The sequence below is a fragment of the Crotalus tigris genome, unplaced genomic scaffold, assembly GCF_016545835.1.
Source record: "Crotalus tigris isolate CLP2741 ecotype Arizona unplaced genomic scaffold, ASM1654583v1 scf7180000019553.37968852642:3898890, whole genome shotgun sequence".
Lineage (NCBI taxonomy): Eukaryota > Metazoa > Chordata > Lepidosauria > Squamata > Viperidae > Crotalus > Crotalus tigris.
Genome location: NW_024097591.1, coordinates 3,301,563 through 3,326,388, shown reverse-complemented (window position 1 = coordinate 3,326,388; position 24,826 = coordinate 3,301,563). Strand labels below are relative to the sequence as shown.

The following is a 24,826-nucleotide window of genomic DNA, read 5'->3' as shown; positions in this document are numbered from 1 at the left end:
CCCTTCCCTTTCTCAATTCTCCCCCCCCCCCCAAAAGGCCATTAGAAAGAAAACGGATTTCATGCAAAGTTTCTCAGTCTTGGCAAGTTTGAAGACAGGTGGACTTCAACTCCCAAAGCGGGTGGATTACAACTCCCAGAATTCCCCATTCTGGGACTTGTAGCCCACCCCTCTTCAGTGTTTCAGTTGAGAAACACTGGTTTAATCAGAAGCTAGGCTGCCTCTTGGTCCCTGATCTCTCTACTGGGAGCTTAGAAATCTAGTCAGGGAAACCTGTGGCTTTCTCAAACCTGCAGGACTACAAAGCCCATTCGATTCTGGCTAGGGGGTTTATGGTGAGGGAAGCTCAGAGAGCTCTCTTGGCAGCATCTGGAGAGCATGGGTTGGTCCCCCTCTTTCACAAGGGCCGTCGTGTGGTTGAGATGTACAAAGTTAGAGGTAGCTGAATTTTGGCTTGGACTTGTTGACTACAACCCAACATTCACCAAGGCCTGCAAGAAGACGATGCGGGTTAGGAAAAGTGGGGAGAGGGGGGGGAGACTCCATGAGGGCGAGACCCCCAAAAGTGGCTGCCTTCTGATCTTGAATCCATCCATCTCCAGTGAAGTCCATCTCAAATCCATCCACCTATTCCAAAAATCAACCTCCTAGTTCTTCCCCATTCTCCATCGTTCCACTGTTGACCAAGAATGGACCTTGGAGGCATCTCCCACAATCTGATGCTCCTTGGTTGGACCTAAAGGAGAGAGAGGGGGGCCAGATCCCACGCTGGAGAGGAGGCAGCAGGAGAAGAAGCCGGTCTGGTGGGAAACTCCATCCTTGGAGAGAGGTCTTGGTGACCAACAGAGTCAAGTCAATGAGCGAAGCAACCGATGCCCGGAAGAAGCCATTTTCTAGGAGATGGATGAGGAACAAGAAGAGCAGAGAGGAGGAGGAGAAGGAGAGTGGGTGACAGAGGTCAAGCAGAGATGGCTCCTACTTTGAGCTCCAGACCTGGAGAGGAAACAGAGAAGGGAAGCACCTTAGACCTTCGCTCTTCCTGGCTGGCCACTGGATTACAGAGACTGGGAAGGAGTGGACATGCAGGGAGGCCCGTCTAGCTGGGATCTTGAGTCCCCAAGATCTTGTCCCCCCCCTCCCATCTCCACCTGCCTCCCAAATCCACTCCCTAAACTCCTCCTTCCTTTCTGTCTCCTACAGGGCCCAAAAGTTTTCTGTCAATTGTCTCCTTAGTCTACTGATCCAGGGAGGGGGTGGGAAATCCCCTTCTTAATTTCCTTTTCCCAGCTCCCCCCCCCCAGGCCTCCAGTTGCAAGGGCCATGTGTGAAGAACATCATCTCGGCAATTGTCTCGGGGTGCCTGCAGGAGAGGACCAAGACGGCAGGACTTGACCGAACTTACCAGTCTCTCCCTTGGTGCAGGAAAGGGTCAAAGGTGGCTTGCTTTGGCCGGTTTTCCTTAAATAAACTAGGTTTGGCGGGGAATGGAAGACAACCCGCCTTTCTCTAGCTAGCTAAACCGTCCTCACGGCCAGGACTCAGGAAAGGGAAGAGAGGGAGTCTTGATGGCCGTTGACCTTCCCTGCCATCAGGAAATATTGCAAAAAAAAAAAAAAAAAAACCACCTGCACAAAGTGGGCGGGTGGGACGGTGGAGACACCCCCTCCACACACACACAACCCTCCCGTGAGCAGAAATCCGGGCTTCAGAAGCGCCTCAAAAGCCACCAGGCTTCCCAAGAACTGCCCTGTGGAGCTCCTCGTCCAGACGACGCCACGGGACCACAAACACAAACGCGTGCACACACACACACATACACACACCGACAAATACAGAGACAGAGGAGTGACCACCAATGACAATGACCACAAAGACAACGATGACAACAAACCAGAACGAGGAGGGGAAAGAGAGGGGGAGAGAGAGAGAGAGAGAGAGAGAAGGTGGGAGAGATGGAAGATCTTTAGAAGGTTCATTGAGGTCCTCCTGGTAGGACATTCTTGGTGTTGAGGGACCTGCATTGAAGATGGGGGCCGGCAGGGTGGTGGTGGTGGGTCACACAGGGTCCCATGGAGGTGATGGGGAAGATGGGTAGGGGGAAAAGAAATTGCAAGCCGAGCTCCCCCAGAATCGGGGGTCCCTCCTTTGCCCCACCAAGGAAAGAAGGACCTTGTCCACCTTTGAAAAGTTCCATCATGGAGATGGCTGCATTTTGGATCCAAAACACAACCCTCTTTGACTTCTCCAACCCCTGGCCTGTTGGCCTCTTAATGTGGACTAGGAACTTGGCTTTAGCCTGGCACACACTCCCTCTTGGGCACATGGCAAGCTCAGATCCTTCACAGCTGTCCGGCCCCTAAACCAGCTGCACGAGAACCTCTTAATGCAGATTTGGGGGGAGTCTCTTCCCAACTTCTCTTCGAAATGTTGCAGAGAAGCGTTCAATCCACGCACGGCAAGATGAATCTGTCCGTTTAATTTCGAAATCCCACAATTAAGGGCTCGTTCCTGGCCGTGGGAACCAACACGAAGCTTTTCTTCATGGGAAAGCCAAGACGGGCATGTTCGTCTCTCATCTTGGGCAGCCTAAATTTGGAATTTAAGGCACCCAAATCCCACCCGAGGGCATTTCGGAAGCTCGGTAGAGCAAAAGCAGAAAAGGAGGGTGACAGGGCTGGGAAGAGGGGAAGAAAAAAGCCGTGAGAGATATTTTTTTTTTTTTGCATTTGTAGATATCGTCACAAAGCACCACTAACCAACATGTCCGAACAAAGAAAAAAAACAACAACACAAGAAACCATCCAGACGAGCAAAACACAGCACAGGCAAGAAAACTGCAGAAAAAGCACAGGCCAGGAGGGTTCACAGGTGACAACCACAACGATATCTCACACGGTGAGAAGACACGAAGGGTGGAGAGAGGAAGGGGAGCGACGTGTCGCAAATATACCCAATATTTGAGAGGTGCGATTTGCACCACAATTAATTTGCAAAGAGGAATCGAGTCTTCTTCGTCTCTGTAAGGAGGTAAGGAGGACGATTTGGGGCACGGCCAGCTTGCTGCAGCAATTAAATTTAACGATTTAAACGACTTTTAAAAATAGTTTTTAATTTTTGTCCGTTGTTTTGTTTTGTCCCTTCTTTTTTCTATTCCACTATTTTTATGATAGAAGTGAAACTCTTACTCTGTGGCGAGTTGGCCGTGCCGATTTGTCATTAGACCCCCTTTGTGCAAGGGTGTCGCAAGTGTTGTGTACGTGCACGCTTGATGGGGAGACAGAGAGAGAGAGAGAGAGAGAGGGAAAGAGAAAGAGAGAGAAAGAAAAAGAGTAAGAAAGAGACAGAGAAAGAGAGAGAGAGAGAGGGAGGAAATGGCACTTTACCAAACAAAAAAACTACAAACCAGGAACTCACAGCACATCCAAAGAAATGCTATTCGTCATGCAACAAAAATGTGCAACTCGGATTCACACGACCATTGCGTTTGGCCTTTCCAAATCAAAGGAAGGATAAGAAGAGGAGGAGGAGGAGGAGAAAAGAACACAACCAACTTTTAGTTTTTGCTCATTCCAAAGGATGCAACTTACAAGGGGGGCGGAGCTAGGTCTCCTGCGACAACGAAGGGTGTCTTAGCAACAGAGTCGTCTCAAGATATGATTGGCCCCCTGCCGAAGGGAGGGCGGGATTGCCGAGTTTTCGGACAGCAGAGAGAGAAAAGGGGGCAGTTTGGTTTTCTTCCTTTTTTTATTTTTAAATTAATATATATATGTGTGTGTGTGTGTGTGTGTGTGTGTTTTGCCAGACAAAATTAATAATTCTCCCATCCCCATTTCTTTCTTTCTTTCTTTCTTTCTTTCTTTCTCTCTCTCTCTTTCTTTCTTTTTTCCTTTCTTTCTTTTTCTTTTTTTTTAAAAGTTATAAACTTATTCAAGTTTATCCTAGCTGCCCAACTCCAATGCAGATGCAACAGGAGGGAGATTTTACACACACGCCGCAGCACAAACCCAGCCCAGGCCAGCCCATCGCAAATTTCAATCCTTTCCTGGAGATCCAAATTTATCTTCCCTCCAGAAATGAAGACCGGGGGGGGGGGGGCTGGTTAAAGGGACCCTCAGAAAAGTCACAGCCGAAGAAATTCCCCTTTCCATGGCCGGTGGAAACAGGAGCTGACCTGGGTCCACTTTTTCAGAAGCAGGTTTGTGAGGAAACAAGCCAGTTTAAGGAAGACCCTCAGTCCAGCAACTGGGGGGGGGGAAGAAACCTGAGAGCTGGGTTCGAGTTTTCTGCAGCTGCTTGCTTGGCCAAGGACCCACCTGGCAGCTGGTCAAGTGGCTCAATACGGCCGGTTGGCGTCTTTGGGGCGTTTTAACTGCACCTTCAACCTTTTCATCCCAATCTGGAAGCCGTTCATGGCTTGGATGGCGCCTTGCGCGCTGGCGGGATTGTCGAAACTTACGAATCCTGCAGAAGGGGGAGGGGAGGAGGGGAGGAGAAGGGCCAGCGGCCCACTGAGACCCCACGGCAGAGGAGAGCAGGGGCCCCACGCAGATCTCCCAAGACCAGGCAAAGAAGTGGAATTCAGAGAAGATCCAGTTTCCAAAGCAGCACCTCAACCCCTCGGAAGACAAAGTTGCAGGGGACCTTAGAGATCTTCTAGTCCAACCCCCCTTCTGTCCTGCTCTAACTCCCAGAATCTCCCAACCAGCACAGCCATTGTTAAGAATTCTGGGCCTAACTCCCACCAAGCACTCTCCAATTGAGGAAGTCCACTTGGTGGCCGTCCTTTGGACCGCGGGAGGAAAGTTGGCCGAGGCCCCCGATGGAGACCTCTGCGGAGTCCATACCGAAGCATTTACTCTGATTGGTCGCTCGGTCGACAAAAACTTTGGCCGAAATGACGTTCCCAAAGGGGAGGAACATCTGTAAGATCTCCGAGTCGGTGAACTCCTGCGGCAAGTGATAAATGAAGATGTTGCATCCTTCAGGTCCTGTCAAAGAAAAAAAAAAATGAATTGTCAGGAAGGAGGAGGAAGAGGAGGAGGAGAAACAGACCGGCAACACGCCAGGTTGACGGTTGCAAAATGTCCTCAGCTCAAAAACCAAGGACGCAAGGAGCATTTCGCAACCCGGTTGCAAAAGATTTCTTGACTTTTTTTTTCTCCACCAGGGCCCTAAAAGGCCAGCTGTAACTAGGTTAGAAGAAAATCAAATAAACCAGCTTTTGGCTTCTGCTTTTTTTGCTGCAAAAAAAGAGAGAGGAAGCGAGCCTTGGGAGTTGAGGCTCAGCTGTGCAAAAACTTAATTTTCCAAATTTTGGTGTCGGTGTAAGAGGTGAATACACCAAGTTGGAAATTTGGGTCTCCTGCCCTGGGCTTGGGGTTGGACTAGATGACCCACAAGTTCCCTTCCAGCTCTGTCATTCTAATTAAAACGGCTTCTGATAAAATTTGCTATCTGGTGCAACCCTTGAATGCTGCAGACAAAGTGAGCCTTGCTAGTAGTTTGTACTACTGCTATTACGTCTAACAACTCTTTTTACAACAGTTTGAAAGAAGACCACGAAGAATCCCAGGAGAGATCGACCCTTGCAGATAAAAACCACGAAGCAAATTATTTTAACTTTTCATCAGAGAAGTCTCTCAACATTAGCAACTTGAAGAAGTGGCGGACTTCAACTCCCAGAATCCCCTCGCCAGCATGTTGACTGGGGAATACTGGGAACTGAAATCCACACAGTTCCAAGTTGCTAAGGTTGAGCATTATTAAACCTAACTGCATTCAGCAGACCCTCTTTGGAAAAATCCAGATCTCCACCAGGGGGCAGCAAAACCTCCCCCTTGGGCACCCTCTGGTGGGTTCCCAAGGATATTGCAGCCCCAACACGATCTCCCTGCTTCTCTTTTTGGTTACCGCTGGCGTTTGGCAGCTGGGATGACCCCTGGCTTGATCTGGGGTGGGGGCGGGGGGGCTTTCGGGACCCCAACCTTACCTTCTCTCTGCTGTGGGGGAGCTTGCTGGGTTATGATGGCGGGCTGCTGGGTAAAGGCAGGGCTGACCAGTCCGTAGGCTGTAGGGTAGGCAGCTGTGGAAGGAACGATTAGAGAGGGAGGGGCTCATCTTTTGAAGGGGAAGGGGTCTTCAGAAGCAAGCTCTCTCTCTATCTGTGTGTATGTGTGTATCTGTGTATCTGTCCTTACCTGTGTAATGTTGCATCCCGGCGTAGGCCTGTTGCAAGGGATCAAGCGGCGCAGCTGAGCTCTGTGCTGTGGCATTGGGGGTGGGGGTGGGGAAGATGGGAAAACAACACACTTGTGAGAGTTGCTAGGGTGTCAACAACGGCCAAACATCCCTCTTCCCTCCCCCCCAGCAAGCTTCACCTCTCTCTAAGCCCCGCTTCTGAGCGTCAGAGGTAGACTGCCCTTGCACATGGAGGCTCGAAGCTCAACAGGCATGGTTTACGTTGAAGACCTGCCTTTTGTTCTAAAACTGGCAATGTTTTCAAGCCGGGGGGTTGCGCTCAAACGGCTTTTAAAAAAAAAAAAGGGACTCTTGACTTTCAAGGTCCTGAACTCGGTGGTTTAATCCTGGCTGAAAGAGAGCCTCCCTTTTAATCCAGGGTTAAAACAGGATTAAATGGGTTTAATCCGGTGTTTCTGAACTTCAGCCGCTTGGACTTCAACTCCCAGAATTCTGCAGAGGGCATGCCGTTCACACACATGGACGTCTGGGGGTTGAAGTCCCCGCCTTTCAAAGGCTGCTGGCTGAGGAATTCTGGGAGTTGAAGTCCAGGCATCCCGAAGCAGGCTGACCAAGGACTTCTGGGAGTTGAAATCCACACTTCTCGGTGCATACTCGCTGGGGAATTCTGGGACTTGTAGTCCGTTCATCACAAAGCATGCTGGCCAGGCACTTCTGGGAATTGTAGTCCGTTCATCACAAAGCATGCTGGCCAGGCACTTCTGGGAATTGTAGTCCGTGCATCATAAAAACATACTGGCTGGGGAACTGAAGTCCACCCATCTTAAAACACTCCGAGGTGAAGAAAACCCTCTTCCCATCTGACACCCAAATCACAGCAAATGCTCTCTTTCTGCCTGAGGAAAAGGCTCGAACGAGGTTCTGGGTTCGAATTCTACGCATCACCCCCTACGGTGAGTCCACACGGGTGGAAGAAAGCCCTAACTCGGATACTCCGGGAAGCGAGAGAGTAAAACGTGGGAATGTGGGGAGGGGCGGAGGAAGTACCTGGAAAGGGGTGGACGCCGTTGGTATAGAGCCCCTCGGAGGCCGCTTGGCCCGTGCTCTGCGTGGCCACGGGGCTGTAGCCGTTGACGCTGAGGGTGGCTGGGATGGCAGAGACCGGGGTGGCCGTGAGGGTGGGTGGTGTGCTGCTTCCTGCGGGACGGAGCCAGACCCAGCCGGGAGCTGCAGGGGGGTCTCTCTCCCGCAGCCCCCGACCCTGACCCAGCTCTGGGGCAGCAATGCCACCCATTCCAACTCAGTGCAAAATTCAAGACCCCTCCCAGACCCCCACTCCTTCCTGGGAGGCTTGGGGTCCATCTGGGCCCCCCCAGAGGCAGCAACTTTAGAAGCCCGGGGGAAGGTCGTTGGGATGGAGCCCCCTCCCCCCAGGAAGAAAGAGCCGGGCCGGGCGGAGTCTCTGCCAGCCCCTTACCTGAGGAAGGGGTGATGGGGGTGGCGATGAGGCCGTTGGGGGCGAGGGTGGCCATCTGCTGCATCTGCACGGCTGCCATGGGGTTGAGGTAGGCAGAGTGGGCGGCGACCAGGGCGGCCTGCTGGTGCATGAGCTGCAGGGGGGAGGGGGGGAAGAGAGCCCTGAAGCCTCAAAGACCCCCCTTCCCCTCCCTCTGATCACCCCTTCCTGGCCCTTCCCGGACCCCCGGAGCTCAACCCCACTTGCCTTTCCTGCCCGCCCTACCCGGGAGGCTGGGGGTTGGGGGCAGCAGGAGGACCCCGGCCCACTTACGGCCTGAGTGTAGGCGCTGTAGGCCCCGAACTGCAGCGCGATGGGGCTGAACATGCCCAGTTGGTTGGCCACCTGCTGCATCCGCCTGAGACCCCTCTCCTTCTCCGTGTCTGCAAACTTCACCACCAGGCTGGAAGAAGCGCCCTGTGGGGGGGGGGAGGTTGGGAAGCGGCGGGCTCTGGAAGGTGGGGAGCCTTCCTTCCTTCTTTCCTTCCTTCTCTCCATCTGTTTATTCCTCCCCTCCCCCTCTGCTTCCTTCCTTCTATCTGTTTATTCCTCCCCTTCTCCTTCCTCCCTTCCTCCTTCGCTCCCCAACGGTGGGCTGTATTTGGCACTCAGGAGCTTTTCACTGCACGGTGTGGAGAGGGTGCAATAGCGCGACCTGGCCACCGGAGGGCAGCAGACTCCACAGGAAAGAACATCTCTCTCTCTCTCTCTCTCTCTCCAGCCTGCAGCATTTCCAATTCCAGACGGATCCAAAGCATCTCTGAAGCCGCAAACGGGGTGACGGGGGGGGGGGCTCCACTCACCGGCAACGTGCGGCTCCCGTGCAACGTACTGATGGCCGCCTGGGCTTCTGCGTGCATTTGGAACTTCACAAAGGCGCAGCCTGGCGGAGAAGGAAGGAGAGGAGGAGGAAAGGGATCATCAAAGGAGCGAGCAAGTTTTGCAAAACCCAGAGAGAGAAAGCAAACGCTCTACTCGGCCTCTTGCACCGGCGTTTTGGCAACTTTGGCTGGGTGGACTTCAACTCCCAGAATTCCCCAGCCAGCATGCATGGGAGCTGAAGCCCACCTATCTTCAAACTACTAAGGACCATAAGCCCTCCCTTACATTCCTGGGGCAAAGCAGCGGGCAGCGCCCAGGCCAGCTCACCTTTGCTGGTGCCATCTGGACCCCGGAGTACCGTGCATTCATCAATCGTCCCAAAAGGCTCAAACATTTTCCGCACGTCTTCGTCGGTCTGCTGTTTGCCCAGCATCCCCACAAACAGCTTCCTGTCTTCTGGAAGACACAAAGAAGCGGGAAGTAGCCCCCCCCAAAAGGAATAAAGGCTCCCTCACAATTGACCACCAGCCCCTCTAATCCTTAGCAGAGCCATAGACCAACATCCCAGTTAATAATGTTGGGGGTGCAGACGCTAAATAAATAGTTGTTTAAATAATTGCAAAAATCAAAAGATTAAAATCTGCAGATAAATGTGGGATCTGCGAGCCTCAATCACAGCGTTGGGCTTGTACACACACACACACACACACACACACACACACACACACACACACACGTGCAAAAGGAAAGCATATACCTCCCCTACTTTCGCTGTCTGCAGGTTTCACCTGGATCGGCCGGTTCATCTGGAAGACAAGAAAAATGAATTTTGAGGCCAGAAAAAAAGTCACGTTTGGGTTGCAAATGGTTCATGGGGAATATGCCTCGAAGCAACTATTAGGGAGCTGACCTGAACAATTTTGTCTCATTCTTTTTTTTTTCTTGCCTTCGTTACAGCTGTTTTCCCCCTTTGTTTCATTTTTAGAAGCAAAAACAGAGTGAAAAGACTCTGCAGATGTTACAAGGATCGTCCCAAATCGTCCCTTTTTAGAAGGCTCTGAACAGCCTCTTCAAACTTTCCAAAATTTCCAAAACCAGCTGGAGCATCTTTGCCACTCAAAACTATTGTTAATCCATTCCCCCCCACCCCAATTTAGGCTTTTATTACACAGTAAGCTGCTCAGAATTGGCAGTGGATCCATTTAATAAAATAACTAAATAAAAACTCAAAGGCAACAAGGCTTTTGGCCTGGAGAAATTGTTCGTTCTGCTGTAGAAGACCGAAAGGAAGAAAAAAATGGATGGGGGGGGAGGTGAATGTGGGGGGGAGGGTGATTCACAGATTTTGGGAATCTAAGTCCAGCCAGATTTTGCCAACCCCTTACAAGCTGAGCATCGTCTTGCAATATAGGATCTGTTATTATATTACTGGTATTCCTTGATTTATGACCAAAACGTCTCTTGCAAAGTTTAGACATTTGTTAAGAGAGCTTTGCTCCATTTTACGTCCTCTGTTGCCAGGGGTTGTTAACTGAATCGCTGCAGTTTTTAAGTTAGCAACACGGCTTTTATGTGAATCTGATGTTCCCCGTGGACCTTGATCGTCAGACGGTTGCAAAAGGGAGTCGCGTGACCCCTGGCGGCGCCATGACCGTCGTAAATGCAAGTCAGTGGGCAAGCATCTGAATTTGGATCACGTGACCCATGGGGACGCTGCGACGGCCGTAAGTTTGAAAAGCAGTCATACGTCGCTTTCTTTAATGCCGTTGCAACTTGGAACGGTCCCTAAACAAACTGTTAAGTCGAGGGCCACTGCATAATAATAATAAATTTAAATTTAAATTGGTCGCCGTAATAATTTAGTCCTTTTAAAAAAATACAGATATAAAGGCTCTCTTTAGGGTTTTTTTTTTTCCTAAATTTATTCCAACCAATCCTGGAAATTTGTGAATCCCTCTTGAGCTTTTTTTTGGGGGGGGGAAGAAACCACATTTGCAAAAGTCCCCATCCAAACTCAGAAGGAGGGGTTCGACTCTGTTGCCAGATGTGCAAAATCTTCCCAGCCGCCTCCTTCATCCAGGAGAGGATGCCCAAAACTCCCTCCTGCCTATCACAGCCCAAGAGGCAGGGATAGTGATGGGGTTGCCATGGCGCCCGAGGCCTGTATCCTTCCCCGCCTCCAGTTGCCAAGTTATGTCCTGTTGCCACAGTAACCAGGGCAGCTAAGAGGAACAGTTTGTCTTCTGCTGTCTTTTCCCTTTTCTGCCTTTCTGGATAGCATTATCACGATGGTGATTATTCTTCCAGACAAGTAGCAAGCTTATTTAATTGTTTTTAAAAAACAAACAAACCCCGCTCTTTTTTTTCCGCTTGCAGATTTGACGGTGGCTATAAAAACACGCCCAGTGCAAAAGATAGAAAAGAGATGTCCTCGCTCTCTTTAATAGAATTTGCTTTAATCTGTTGTAATATGCTATCTGCTTTTATATAATTCATATATAATATATTATCATCATAAACACGAAGGCAGGGCCAGGGAAAAACTCAAGGGAAGCTTGCATTTTTTTTTTTAAATTAAAGTACAGGGTTATGTTTGAGTTGATTTCTTTCCCGTGCAACAACAAAAAAAGAGGGTCTGAATTTGCAAAGAGAAGGAGCAACCAAGGGAGGAAACGGAGGACAGAGAACCCGGAGGAAAATCTGAATTTATTTCCTTTTATTTCTCAAACTGTTTTCAGAAGAAAAGGTTCTCAATCAAGCCCGGGAAGGTACATGCAGCTTTAAAAAACAAAACAAAACAAATATTTTTAAAAAAGAGCATTGCAATCTTGCCAGTGCATTGATGATGCAAAATTGAAAATAACTTGAGGGAAAAAGCAGGGATCATCCTTGCCCAAAACAACATCTCTGATCTATTAAATCACAACTCCACCCCTCCAGGGTTAGATAGATAGATAGATAGATAGATAGATAGATAGATAGATAGATAGATAGACAGGAAAACGAAAAGCAGAAAAATTACATAAAGCCTTAACTGTGGAAAAGCTGTTTGCTAAGAGAAAAAAATAAAATACTGAGTTTAAAAAAAAAAGTTTGGACTGGTGGGGGTGCCTCGAAAGAGCAGCCAGGAAGCAGATGCCAGTCTCTATGGCAACTGGAGCAAATACACCATGGCAACTACCCACTCATCTCTCCTTTATCCCTTCCGGTTGCTATGGGAACCATGCTGACATCATCACTTATCTCTATAAACAATGACCAGGAGCGTTTAGCGAAGAGGAGGGCAGATTTGAGGGGGGGGGGGAGAGAAGAGAAAAGAAATGGTGTGCTCTTTGGGGGGCTTCGAGGGGGGGGGGAGTTGGCAAAGCAGCCCGAAGCAGATGTAAAAATAAAATAATAATAAAAAAAGAATCTCCTCTCGAAAACCCTAACCGGCTCCCCCTCCTCGCGTTTTATCTCTCCAAGGCCTTTTCCTCGGAATATATTTATTTTTAAATCTCTGCACAGTTTAAATCAGGGCAGGCCCTGGAGATTTTAACCAGCGAGGTCTTTTGTAAAGCTTTTTCTCCAAAGGGGAATTAAAAAAAAAAAAAAAAGAAACAACGTAGAGGAAGATGAAAGAGAAGAAGAAAGAAGATATGAGAAGTGCAGAAAGAAGTATAAAGGGAAAAAAAAGAAGAAATAAAGAAAGAAGCGACTTCTGATGTTCTTTACGGTTTATTCTCTCTCTTATTAAAATGACAGCATAATTCCCTTTTGTCATATGTAACTCATTTTAATCAGCAACTCTTAAATCATTCCTTCCTTCCTTCTTCCCTTCTTCCCTTCCTTCCTTCCTCCCCCCTTCTTTCTTTCTTTCTTTCTTTCTTTCTTTCTTTCTTTCTTTCTTTCTTTCTCTTCTTTCCTTCCTCCCACCCTCCCCTTCCCTCCCTTCCTTTTACAAAGCAAAGCAATCAAGTTCCTAGTCCCTAAGCTTCATCCTCGGGCTTTGAGGTTGGCTGAAAGCCTGCAAAAGCCAAAGTGGAGCCCCCCCCCTTCCCTGCCCTCTTTTTGTCTCCATCTGAATTTCGGTCCTCCGGCACCGATGTTCCTTCCCCCTGCCTGTCTGCCTACCTCGCAAGCTCAGCGCTCGCTGCCCAGCTAAAACCCTCCTTACGTTTAGGATCCAGGAAACAGGTTAGAGGCGGCTGACAAACAGGACCTGCGGCCAGGCTGGGCTGGGCGATGCCGCCAGCCCCTTCTCCACCCCAGGCCCTCCCGCCTCCCCCCAGGTGGGGGAGAAAGATGGCACAAAGGCAGGCCAGGTTCTGCCCTTGGAGCCTCTCAGGGCTGGCCAGGTGTGTTTGCACCTGGCTGTCTCCAAAGAGCCTTGAATGGTCTCCAAGACCACTAAGGAAAATAGAAACCGGGGTTAGACAGGGATTAGACAGGGATTAGCCACATCACGAACATGGTTTAACGGGGCTCTGCCATCTGGATCGAGGGAATGTCGAATGCCTTGGCAAGGAGGGAAGAGATGGGGAGGGGGGGCATTGGTTCCCCACCCCGGATGCTTTTGCGGGGGGGGGGGCAGAAAGCTGGGGTTGCCACGTCTCCAGATTTCCTAATTTCGCCGGGCAGAAATACCCTTTATTTCGCCTCCCAAAAAATGGAAAGAAATCCTGACTTTTTTTTTTAAAAAAAAAATCAATTAAAAAACAACAACAAAGAGCTGCAAGGAAAATAGCTTTGGGGCCTGTTTTGCGATTGATTTATTCATGAAATTTATCTGCCCCCCCTTCCCCCCCATCTTGTATACAACAACATTTGGGGAGCTCACAACAGAGTGCAAACCCCTTGTTTAGTGGCAGGCAAAAAAAATCAGGCATCGGAGACTCCTTTGCTGCCGCCATTTTGACTTTTTTGACTGCACCGGCCAAGAAGACAGCAACGGACAACTTCAAAAATGAATCTTTTCCAACTGGCCCCCCCCCCTGCCTTCACAACCCCCCCAGTACCAAGGACAGCTCCCCAACTCGCCCCCCTGCGCCTGCTCTGAGGCCTCCTTAGCTCTGACCTTGGGGTAACAAACGGTAGACTTCTCCTGGATGTGGGGGCTCTACTGCAGACACTTCGCCCCCTCCCCAAAAAAGGAGGCAAGGAATAATCTCCTTGGGCATCCTTTTTTTTTTAGAGAAGCCCCCCCCCCCAATCCTGCAGCAACGTCACTGAGCACGGGAATTTTTTCACGCATCACCTTGAGCCCGGATGGCATCTTCTCTTCCTTGTCCCCTGCCTGGGCTGGGCATCAGAAGGTCTGGAAGCCCCCTTCCCTAATCCAGCTTTGCCTGCCCCCCCCTTCCCCGGCCAGCCCTGTGGGTCGGCCTATCCTAATCTGGAGATAATCCACCAATACCAGATCTCTTGGCAAAGGAGGGGGGGGGCGTGCCGAAGGGTCCACGAGTGGGAGACACACGGCCTTCAAGGTGAGGGGCTACAATGAGAAGGGGAATAACAGAAGAACAAGCGTTGGAAGGGACCTTGGAGGTCATCTAGTCCAACCCCCTACTCAGGCAGGCGATCCTGTCTCAATTCAGACAAATGGCTGTCCAGTCTCTTCTTAAAAACCTCCAGTGATGGATGGATGGATGGAGGGAGGGAGGGAGAGAGGAAGGACAGTAGAATTACAGAATAACAGAGTTGGAAGGAACCATGGTGGTCATCTAGTCCAGCCCCCTGCTCAGGCAGGAGACCCTATACTATTTCAGACAAATGGCTCTCCAATCTCTTCTTAAAAACCCCCAGTGATGGAGCACCCACAATTTCTGGAGGCAAGCAGTTCCACTGGTTAATTGTTCTAACTGTCAGGAAATGGAAGAGGAGGAGGGAGGAGGGGGAGAGACAGGGCACGGATAAAGCAGCATTGTAGAGTTACAATGGCTATTTGAGTGGAGCCCCGTGTGTAGGAGCAGTCTACCTCCAGATGCTGGGGAGAGAAATAGGAGAAGATGCTGGACTTGAGACCCATTTGAGAAGAACAGGGATGCTTGAGGTGGGCATGTGGCTTTCTCAAAGTGCCCCCTTTTTTCTAATTTTCTGAACTTGAGCCCCTAATTTTCCATTTTTTCTTTTGCAGAAAGCCTCTTCCCCATCCCGTCCCCCCCCCCCCCGGCTTTGGCAGCAGGCCGTGCCAAGGAGCAAGGTGAGCGCTCCTAGCTATGCGACAGCTGGCCAAACACCTGCTCCCTCCCTGGGCAAATAGCTGGCAGGGAAGCCGAGTGAGCAGGCGGGAGGGGGGGCTCGCCCAGGAGGGCAGCTGGGCCAGGGGAGGCATGGAGTGGCGCCTTCCTGGCTACCAGAGAGAATACGTAAAAAAAAAAGAAAAGAAAAGAAAGAGGAAAAGCAAGAAGGGAGGGATGGAGGAAGGAAGGAAGGAAGGAAAAAAGACAGAGAAAGAGATAGACAGGAAGGGAGGGAGGGAAAGGAAAGAAAGAAAAAGAAAAAGGGAGAGAAAGAAAGAGAGAGAGAGAGAGAGAGAAAGGAGGGAGAGAGGGAGGGAAGGAGGAAGCAGGCAAACAAGCAAGCAAGCAAGAGGGAGGGTAGGAAAGAAAGAAGGAAAGAAAGAAAAAGAAAGGGAGGGAAGGAAGCAAGCAAGCAAGAAGGAGGGAAGGAAGGAAGGAAAGAAAGAAAAAGAGAGAAAGAAAGAAAAAAAGAAAGAGAAAGAAAGAAAGAAAAGAAAGAAAGAAAGCTGCTTCCTTGGCCAAAGCACTTCTAAGCAACCCACCTATTCCCCATTCCACCCCCCCCAAAAAAATAATAGAAATACACCCTCTGCGCCATCCGGCAGGGTCAAATTCTTCCTTGGGACAACGAGGGGCCGTTTCCCCTGCATCTCTTGCAAGGATTAAACCTGGTTTGGCTCGTTCACAAGCCAACATGGATGTCTTCCAGCCTCTTCCTGCTTCCCAGCCCACCCCCCACCCCTCTGCCTGGATGGAGGCCAGCCTCCCCTCCGGGGTCTTCGGGCCTCTTCAATTTCACTGGGAGGGCAGAGGCTGATCTGATTCCGTAATCCTATTTACCACCAGCCCTTTCTCCCCGGCTCAGGGAGGCTGCCTTATCCCCCAGCTGCAGCGTAGCAAACAAGGTTAAGTCAAGAGTTAATGCCCTGGACAAGAAAGCAAATCAGCTTAGGCCTGAGAAAGATCCCCCAACCCCCATGCTCCTTGCAGGCTTTGCTCCATGTGCGGCGGTGAGGACTAGAAACTTCACTACTTCTTTTAAATGAAAAAACAACAACCAAGGCTCTCCAAATGCTCTATTCTGCCCTTGGGGGTGCCCTATTTGTTGCAGAGAAGCCGCTAATAATAACAACCACAGGGTGACTTTCTAGCTATGTAAAAACTTTAAAAACAAAACCTGTCATCTTGTAAAAAAAAGAAAACACACCACCAGGACAGGCAGACTCCCTTAGGAAAAGCTCTTAGAAAAAGTCCTTTCAATTCCCAGATTCGAACACCGATTCCTGGATTCCGTTTCTCCCTATGGACTGGGAAGGGCCGATCCCACTGCTGACACCAAACCCGGTGGGTGAACCCCTGGTCCAGTTCTACGTTCAGACCCCACTCCAAATGCTGGGCAGAGAGAGAGACACACAAACTGATTCCTGGCTGTTGACTAGACCCTTGGATTCTGTCCCCAGGGGGCTTCTCAAGGCCACAGATTTATCAAGAAAGTCATATCCCATTGACTAAATACCCTCCCAAAATAAGACCCAATTAAGATCGTCAGCCAGAGGGATGCATTTAGTACCCTATTTCCCCATCTTTTGGAGCAAAAATTAACATAAGACCCGGTTTTATTTTCGGGGAAACAAAGTAGTAGACCCAGAAAACTTTCCGAGGGCAGTTGCAACGCCAGCAAATTCGAAAAGGAACTCTTCATAATCACATCCAGTCTCTCTTTTAACACTGAAATAACTCAGTTGGAGATCTTTTAGACTTGAAATAATCCAGAGGAGAAACTTGGCTTCTGCAAACAACGGCAGTAGATCCGCAAACAAGGAGAACCGAAGCGGGATCAACCCACCTGGACACCCCTTACATGGAGGGTGTTTCCCGCCGAAGATATTTCTGCTTCAGGTTGCGTCGGGCGCTAAGGAAGAAGAGGGTGGCGGACAGGCCACTGGCACAGCAGCGGGCACCGTCCTGGGACTTACCCCTGGCAGAGTCTTCTGCTCATGCAGTGCGCTTTGGGCCTTGAGGGCGGATTCCCGGGCACAGTACGTCAGGAAGGCGCATCCTGGAGGAGAAAAAAAAACACGGGTTCAAACCCGGTTTATCAAAGATATCCCTTCTGGTGCCAAATCAGTAATCCAGCCTGAAACTGGTTTCACAGCCCTTCCTTGCGAAGCTCTAAATGAGAGAAGCAACCTGGAATTAAGGAGAAACCAGTGGAACAGCTTGCCACCAGAAATTGCTGGAAGTTTTTAAAAAGAGACCGGACAATCACCTGTCTGAGATGGTCCCTTCCAGCTCTATTCTGTTCTAAATCCCCATAGGAAAGACCCCCAAATTGGCAGAAAACAGAAGCCACCAACTCAAAATCAGTGTTCAGAGGCAGTCTACCTTAACGTATCACCTCTGGGATAGCCTCTCCTCCCCCTGCAGTGGCTGACTGCCCCCAGCTGTGCTCCAGGCTAACATCTGGCCAGCTCGGGCAGGATGGCAGAGGACATACAGAGGAGTTGTCAACTTTAAATGGCATCAAATTATAATCATCTTTCCTCTGGATATTTATTCCCTGCGTTTTCCATCCTCTTTAAACACCTGCCATGCCTTTGGGGATTCGGAGATCACTAAAATTGGGGGGTGGGGTGGAAAAAGAGCTATTTCATGCTGGAAACAGCCAGGTTTAGAAAGCTGGCTTGTTAATTTACAGGTTAACTGTTTTACAGACACCAAACGCTTTTTTCCCTTTTCCAGCTTCGTAGAGCTTAAGCCCTGATTTGAAATGGCTTTAATTACTTTTCCAGATTTATTAAAAAAAAAAAAAAGGAACGAGAGGATTCGGGCTGAAGGGGTGGGATTGCCGAAAGCTGATTTGAGACTGTTTTCATGGTCTTTTTGTCCCTGGTGGGTCTTGCAGACATTTCATGACCCAGCAAGGTAACATCATCAGGGTTCTGCAACCCAGACGGGCTCCAATAACTCGGAAGTTGCTCTGAATTTAAAAATCGGCCTGGCTCCCCCCCCCCTTTACGGTTTGCCATAGGCAGGGGACCCAGCACCGTCAGTATAACCGTTGCAATCCAGAACAAAATATTGCACGGATATTTCTCAGAGGTTCCCAGCCAGGCAGCCTCGCCTCTTTTGCTTGGCTCCAGAGGTGAAACTGAGCAGGGTTAAGGACCGAATTTGCTGCTCACTCAGGGTGAAGTGGGACTACAAAGCCCATCGGCTTTGGTTCTGGCTTCCTCTCCCTCCAGCTGTGGGCCCGGTTCAAAAAAGAGGGAAGTTTTTCAACGTGGTGCCCGCCCATCCCACCCGCCCCCAACCCAGCCTCTCCCTTTCCTCTGCCCATCTTTAATTTTAATTCTCCCCCCCAAAAAAACATTTTCATCAGCAAAATATGCTCCATTTCTTCCCCGGCTCCAGCGCAGGGCCTATATTTAGCCTCTGCCTGTCACAACGGGCAACGAAGTGGAAAAGCTAAGCCTGTCACGCTCCAGCAGCTCGGCCTGATGGTGCCACGTCAGCCCAGCCCTGCGAGCTGCCAGCGGGAGCTTTCTGCAGGGGGGGGGGTAATTGGAGGGGGGGGCTAAAAGGAGGAGGGGGAAAATGCCATGGGGCAAAAAAGGAGAGCTCTTCCCCTCTGCCCTTCCCTCTGATTTTCTTTCTCCAAATAAATGGAGGAAGGAGGAAGGAAGACAATAAAAAGGAAGGAAGAAGGAGAAAAGAAGAAGGAAGAAGAAAGGGGAAAGGAAAGGGGAAAAGGAAGAAGAAAGGAAAGAAGGAGGAACAAGGAAGGAGGAAGAAAGAAGAAGGAAGAAGACGGAAGGAAGGAAGGAAGGAAGAAGAAGGAAGAAGGAAAAAGGAAAGGGAAAAAGGAAGAAGGGAAGGAAAGAAATAAGAAGGAAGGAAAAAGAGAAAGGGAAAAATGAAGAAAAGAAAGAAGGAAGAAGAAAGAAAAAAGAAGGAAAAAGGAAGAGAAAGAAGAGAGAAGAAGAGGAGATGGAGAAGAAGAATTGTTTTGTTGTTGTTGTTATATTACTACTACTACTACTACTACTACTACTACTACTACTACTACTACTATTACTACTACTACTACTACTATTATTCAGGGGCTTCTTATGTTTTTTAAAAGTCCAATGTTGTCCAAATCCGTTCGGGGAGCCAAAAGCCAATTTTTAATCCATCTCAAAGCCGAATCCTGTTTTGTTTTTTTTTTTACTGGATTGTCGCACACTGCCCAAATATATTTATTTTAATAAATAAAAATCCATCTTAGCCCTCCATTTGCAACTTAACTGGCTGTTTTCCCAAAGACAAATCCTAACCCCCATTTTTTTTTTTTTTTTTGCTCTGGGTCGGTGCCCTTTGCGCCCTGATCCTTCCCAATTTTCTGGGAAAAATGAGTCCACTTCTTTTTAATTTCATTTAAAACTCCCCTGTTACAAAAGCCTCGGATCCGAGAACTTGTCTGTGTTCTCTGTTTATATGTTGAATTTCTTTTTTCCTTTGCTTTAAGGGAAAAAAAAAGTTTGTCGCATTCTACATTTTGACAAGCATCTTATCTCGCTGGTTCAAACAAGCCCAAAGAGAAAACATAAAAATATCTTGAACGGGCTTGGGGGCAAATCCCACCGATTTGAGTTCCTTCTAAGTTAGGGCAGGTTCTGCCAACTACACCCTTGCTAAACCTGCAGGTTGCAGCTACTCTAGACTCCCTCGCAGCCCACTACCTTCATTTTTAAACCTTGTGACCCCAAACACCTCCCAGGTACGCTCACGTCCATCAGCCTCAGCCAGGGGCTCGTTGCGCCAGGTTGCAGCTGCAGAATTAGGGACCTGGCCTTATCATTAGCAAGGGAGGACCACTGGGCGGGGTGGAGGAGAATAATAACCGAGTCAAAAGCACATAAATTTAATAAAGAAATAAAACCCAGCCCACCACTGGGGAGATAAAATATCCCCCCCCCCAACTTCCCAACCCTGGCCAGCAAAGAGTTGTTTTCAAACCTCGCAAAAGCCAATTGATTTGATCAGGGCTTTGCCAAAATTCAGAATAACTCTCCAGCCACGGTGCCCCAAATTCTCCTGCCGTAGTCACATGGTCGAAGGGGCTAAAGCAAGATTTTTTTTCTGCCCTTCTGCCTGAATTAAAAATGCCTTTCTTTTTTCTTTTTTTCTGGTCTGTATCAGCCCAGCGTGATGTACAGTTTTAAACCTCAGTTTTAAACTTGGCCTTTGCATTTTGCAAAAGTCCCCTCCACTTTTTCTGTTGGTCCCTAAAGCTGGCCGGATTTTTGCCCTTCGGTGATCTGAACCAGCCCGTTTTGGGGGTGAGGATAGATTTTTTTTTTTTATCCCGGTTGGCTGCAACAAGGAAGAGTCAACCCGCATTGGCAAGTTTTCTGTGCCAGGTCTAAGGGCTGGCACGTGCTCCAAGCTAGCAGCCAGAGGGAGGGTGACAAAGCGCAGGGCGTCTCTAGTTTTGAACGTGGAAGGCGAGGATGCTCAAAACAAATCCCGATTAAATGCTGGCTTGAAAACCTGGTTGTCCAAAATTACAGAGAACCTCTAGGTTTGAAAGTGGGGAAAAAAACCCGACCGAATATTGGCAGAAAAAAAGAGATTTTGTGCCACTTTGCATGGAAAAAATAAATAAATCTTGGGTGCCATGCCCCCTCCTCCTCCAGGAAAAAACTTTGATCCTTTTTAATTTATTTTTAAAATTAAATATCTGTATAATTGGAGAAAACCAGTTGCCTCCCCCCCCCCCGGGCCAGCAAGGTCAGTCAGTGGAAGCAACCCAAATCTGGGTCTTTGTGTGTAAGTTGCTAACTTAGGAGCAGAGGCGAGGAGCCAATTCCCTTGAGGACTAGTAACCTGCCATGATGAATTTGCCCTGGAAAACTTGTGCCTACGGGGAAAGTGGATCTTTCCTATTCTCGGCTCTTAATCCTGAGCCACTGATGGTTTTCCATGTGTTTATTTTTTTTTTTTAGATCAAAACATTCTCAGATTTGAAATAGCTTCTCTCCTTTGGTTGGCTGCTAATGTTGATCAGAAATTTATTTGAGGAAATTAAAGTGGTCTTTTTTTCCCCTCCCAGGAGCATTTTAACAATGCTGGGTGTGAAATTTCAAATCTTTGTTTACTTATTGCCTCTTGCAAAAAAATTCTTGCAATCCTAAAAAGGTCCAGATTGATTTCCATCCCACCAAGATTTTCCAGTGGCTTCTCTGCCGTTGGACTTTGCCCTTAAATAATGCCTTTTGCCGCTTAGAACAGGATCAAACTGCTCTTCTGAATCAAAAAGGCATCCAAAAATGGACAGTCTGTCTGCATTTTTTTTTTCAAAAAAAAAGAAAGAAAAAAAATAGAATACAGATGCTAAAAAAAAAACCATATGAAGTTTGTTAGATCCTGTCCAACCCCTGATGAGAGCTCACAGTCCCTCCGGTCCTTCAAAGCAGGCAAATATGTAACCGGTCCCTGCAAAATAAACTAAGGTTCTAGTCCTCAGTGATTCTTGAAAGAAAAAAAAAAAACAACACAAGCGAGCTGATTGAAACTAGAACCTACATAACAGGCCATCACTTGGGATGTCCTTTTCTTGTTCTGCAGCAGTTTTAAGAGAAATATCTATCTATATATATTTTTCAACTCAGTTTGGAGACAGGAGGTGCTAATTACGGGAAAAGCGGTTCTGTTTTCCTGGATTTTAAAGCGGAGAATTGACTCAGCAAAGGCTGCTTGCTCTCCCTACCCCCCCCCCCTTCCTGGTCCCTTCCCAGTTGCTTTCCCATTGCCAAAAACTGTTCACAACACGACACAGTGCACACCTGCCAGAAAAGCTTCATCCATCATAGTTGGGATCAGCCAACCTAGGTGAAAACAAGGCCTCCCCCTTCTCTGCCTTTCCTTGGCTGGATCGCCAAAAGTGTGTGTGTGGGGGGGGGAGAAGGCAGGGTTGTGGATTTAACCCAGATTCAGGGGAACCCAGACTTGGGGATTTATCCTGAGGTGTGTTTCCCCCCCCTTTCAGCCTCTTTTAACTTTCCTTTAGCACCGTGGCATTAATTAGATTTTATTCTTAGCTGACTTGGCTCTGGGGAATTGCACCGTTCCCTCGTTTTAAATGTTTACAAGCCAGCGCAGATTATCCTGGGGTTGAAGGGGAGAAAATCCTTCCTCTATTTCTTCCTTCCTTCTCTGCCTCCCTCCCTTCATCGATTCTCCCTTCCTTCCTTCCTCTCCTCCCTCTCCCTCCTTCCTCCCTCTCTTCCTCTATTTCTTCCTTCCTTCCTCCCTCCCTCTATTCTTGCTTCCTTTCCTCCCCCCTCCTCCTTCCTTCCTTCTTTTCTTTCCTCCCTCTCTCCTTCCTGTCTCTTTCTTCCTTCTCACCCTCCCTTACTTCACCTAGTCTCCCTTCCTTCTTTCCTTCCTTCCTTCCTTCCTTCCTTCCTTCCTTCCTTCCTTCCTTCCTTCCTTCCTTCCTTCCTTCCTTCCTTCCTTCCTTCCTTCCTTCCCTCTCTCTCCCTCCTTGACCCTTCCTTCCTTCCTTCCTTCCTTCCTTCCTTCCTTCCTTCCTTCCTTCCTTCCTTCCCTCCCCCCATCCAAATGTCAAAGTTCGAGCCGCTTTCCAACCCCCTTTAACGCCCACCCACCCACCCGAACCCCTCCAGAGAGCCGAACAAACTCACGTCCCCTCCTGGAGCCGCGTCGGGAAGGCCAAGCCGCCGCTCCTGGACAGCTCCGGGGGAGCATCTGGAAGCGCCGCCAAAGGCCGGCTGGCCAGCGCCTCCTCGCCTTCCCTTCCCTTCCCTTCCCTTCCCGGAGCCAAAAAAGCGGAGCGCCGGAGCTGAGTCAAGCTTGGCGTCCTTCGCCTTGGAAGGCAGCCTCCTTCTCCTCCTCCTCCTCCTCCTCCTCGCTCGGCGGCTCCCCCAGCGCCAAGGCCGGGCCGAGCCGGGCCGGGCTAAAAATACCTCCGTTTCCTCTTTGTTCCCTCAAGAGCGTCGGCGGCCTTGCCAGCCCCCCAACCGGGACTCCGACCGCCTCCCGGGGCGCCCAGACTCCTGGCCCAGACTAAGCCCGGGTCTAATAATCCCGGCTTGTTTTCCTCTCCGACAAACCACAGACCCCCCTTGCGCCTTGCCAAAAACGGCTCCCTCCAGCCACCTTGCGCGGGCGCCGCCAGCCTAGCCTGCCTGCCTGCCTGCCTGCTCTGGGCACCTTTCTAACCCCCCCACTCCACCCCACCCCACCCCTGCTTCCGTTGCATCGCCTCTCCCTCCCCTCTTCGTGTTTGCACCTTCGCAACTCTTTGCAAGCCCACCCACCCCCCCTTAAAGCAAAGGGGGGGGCCCTCTCCGCTTCTGCCCTGCCCTGAAAAAGGAGAGGAGGGGGCTTTCCCCCCCACTTTCTATTCATGCAAATCTCCCAGCTCAGGCTCCTGCCATCTGCTGTGCCACCTCCCCCCCCACCTCGCTCGCAAACCCAAGACCCACATCTCCCCTGGCTGGGAAAGCTGCCGTTTTGACCGCTTTCCTACCTCGAAAGTCGGTTTACGCGGCCGTCGACGACCCCCCCCCTTTTGAAAAAGTCTTTGGAGGAGGGGGGCGGTCGGTGGACTCCCCTTCTCAAGACCCCCCCCATCCTTCCCCCCTCCCCCCTCACCTTTGTGCATGCCGGTGTATTTATCTTTGATGACCGTCAATTCGTAGATTTTGCCAAACTGTTCGAAAATCGGCCGGAGGTCCTTCTCGTCTAAATTCCGAGGGATCTGTCCGATGAAAAGTTTGATGGCATCCGGTTCCTTCATTGGTCCAAAGGGGAGCAGAACCGGAGCGAGCCTCGAATTCGGAACGGCGGAGCCCCCAGATCAGGAGAGTTAAAAAGGAGAAGAAGAATCGAAAGGAGAATTGATCAGCCTCCGAGGCCAATAAAATAAAGAAAGGGGAAATTCGCCCGACTTGGCAGCTGGAGACAAAGAAGATGAAAGGCGGGGGCAGTTTCGGATTTGGGGGGGGGAGAAAGGGGGGGGGGACAGGGCTTGGAAGAGCCCTCCGGTCTGGATTTAATTGACTGGCATCTCCTTCCTTCCTTCCTTCCTTCCTTCTTCGCAGGAAAATTAGATTCGGTTCAAAAAAAATAAAAATAAACGGAATCCAATCGACTTTCTTGCTGTTTTTTTTTTTCCCTTTTGGTTTTTGCCCCCCCACTTTCCCGACGCCGCTTAAACCCGGAGTTGGAGCAAGCTGCCCGCTTTACTCACGAGTTTTCGCCCCGATCCCTCATCCTGACGCTTTGCGGGGAGGGGGCGGGGGGGCGGGAAGGCCCCCCCCTGCAATTGCCCTTAATGAAGTTTTTAATCGATCAACTTTTCCGCCGGAGGCTTGGTGGATTTTATCCACACCTCCGCCTGGCTTTCTTCTTCTTCTTTTCTTCTTCTTCTTCTTGGTGTGGGGTTTTTCTCCGGGTTTCCCCCCCCCCCGCCTTCTCGGGTCCCCCCTTTCTTCTCTCGGCTTCTTCCCTCCCCCCCAACCCTCCTGGAGCTCAGGTCGGAGTCTCCGGCTCCGCTTCTCCAGCCCTTTTCCTTCACCCAGCGAAGCCTCCAGATCCCCCCTCTTTTCCCTTGACTAATAACCGTGTCAGAGTTAGGGACGGGCTACAAAGTGCCAACTCGGGAGAAAGCCGCACGGCTGCCAAGCACAGGCCCTTGGCTTCCAGACAAGAGGGGGAAGGGGTGGGAGGGGAAGGGGATTACAGCCAGTCCTCCCCACCACTCGTTTAGTGACCGTTCAAAGTTACAATGGCGCTGGGAAAAAAGAGGGACTTTTCACCGTTTTTTCAAGATTACAATTCCCTGATCAACATTCAGACGCTCAGCAACTGACTCTCATTTAGGATGGTCGTTCCAGTGTGTGTGTGTGTGTGTGTGACGTGATCCCCTTTGGTGACCTTCTGACACGCAAAGTCAAGGGGGCAAGCCAGGGGTGACCTAACTTATCAACTGCAGTGACTGAACGGCTGTGGCAAGCAAGGAAGGGGGCGAAACGGGGCAGAAGTCTCTTAACAAGTG

General features: G+C 49.8%; 1 protein-coding gene across 4 annotated transcripts; it reads right to left on the bottom strand.

The window, feature by feature from the left end:
- Positions 1-12: 12 nt before the first annotated feature.
- On the bottom strand, positions 13-24,215 carry CELF3 (CUGBP Elav-like family member 3). Of its 4 annotated transcripts, XR_005559100.1 has the most exons (14): positions 23,422-24,215; positions 16,734-16,816; positions 9,294-9,342; positions 8,864-8,992; positions 8,518-8,597; positions 7,988-8,131; positions 7,676-7,808; positions 7,246-7,395; positions 6,198-6,263; positions 5,990-6,082; positions 4,845-4,988; positions 4,314-4,461; positions 3,588-3,665; positions 13-993 (listed from the first exon to the last, which is right to left on the bottom strand). XR_005559100.1 is itself a non-coding variant. In XM_039363120.1 (13 exons), the coding sequence occupies exons 1-12, from the start codon at positions 23,564-23,566 to the stop codon at positions 4,334-4,336; spliced, it is 1,344 nt and encodes a 447-aa protein (XP_039219054.1). In that variant the 5' UTR covers positions 23,567-24,215; the 3' UTR covers positions 13-993; positions 4,314-4,333. The 4 variants fall into 4 exon arrangements, 3 of the variants coding, with proteins under 3 accessions (XP_039219054.1, XP_039219055.1, XP_039219056.1); XM_039363120.1 differs by lacking the exon at positions 3,588-3,665; XM_039363121.1 differs by lacking the exon at positions 3,588-3,665 and having other exon boundaries at positions 9,303-9,342.
- Between the last annotated feature and the right edge of the window lie 611 nt (positions 24,216-24,826).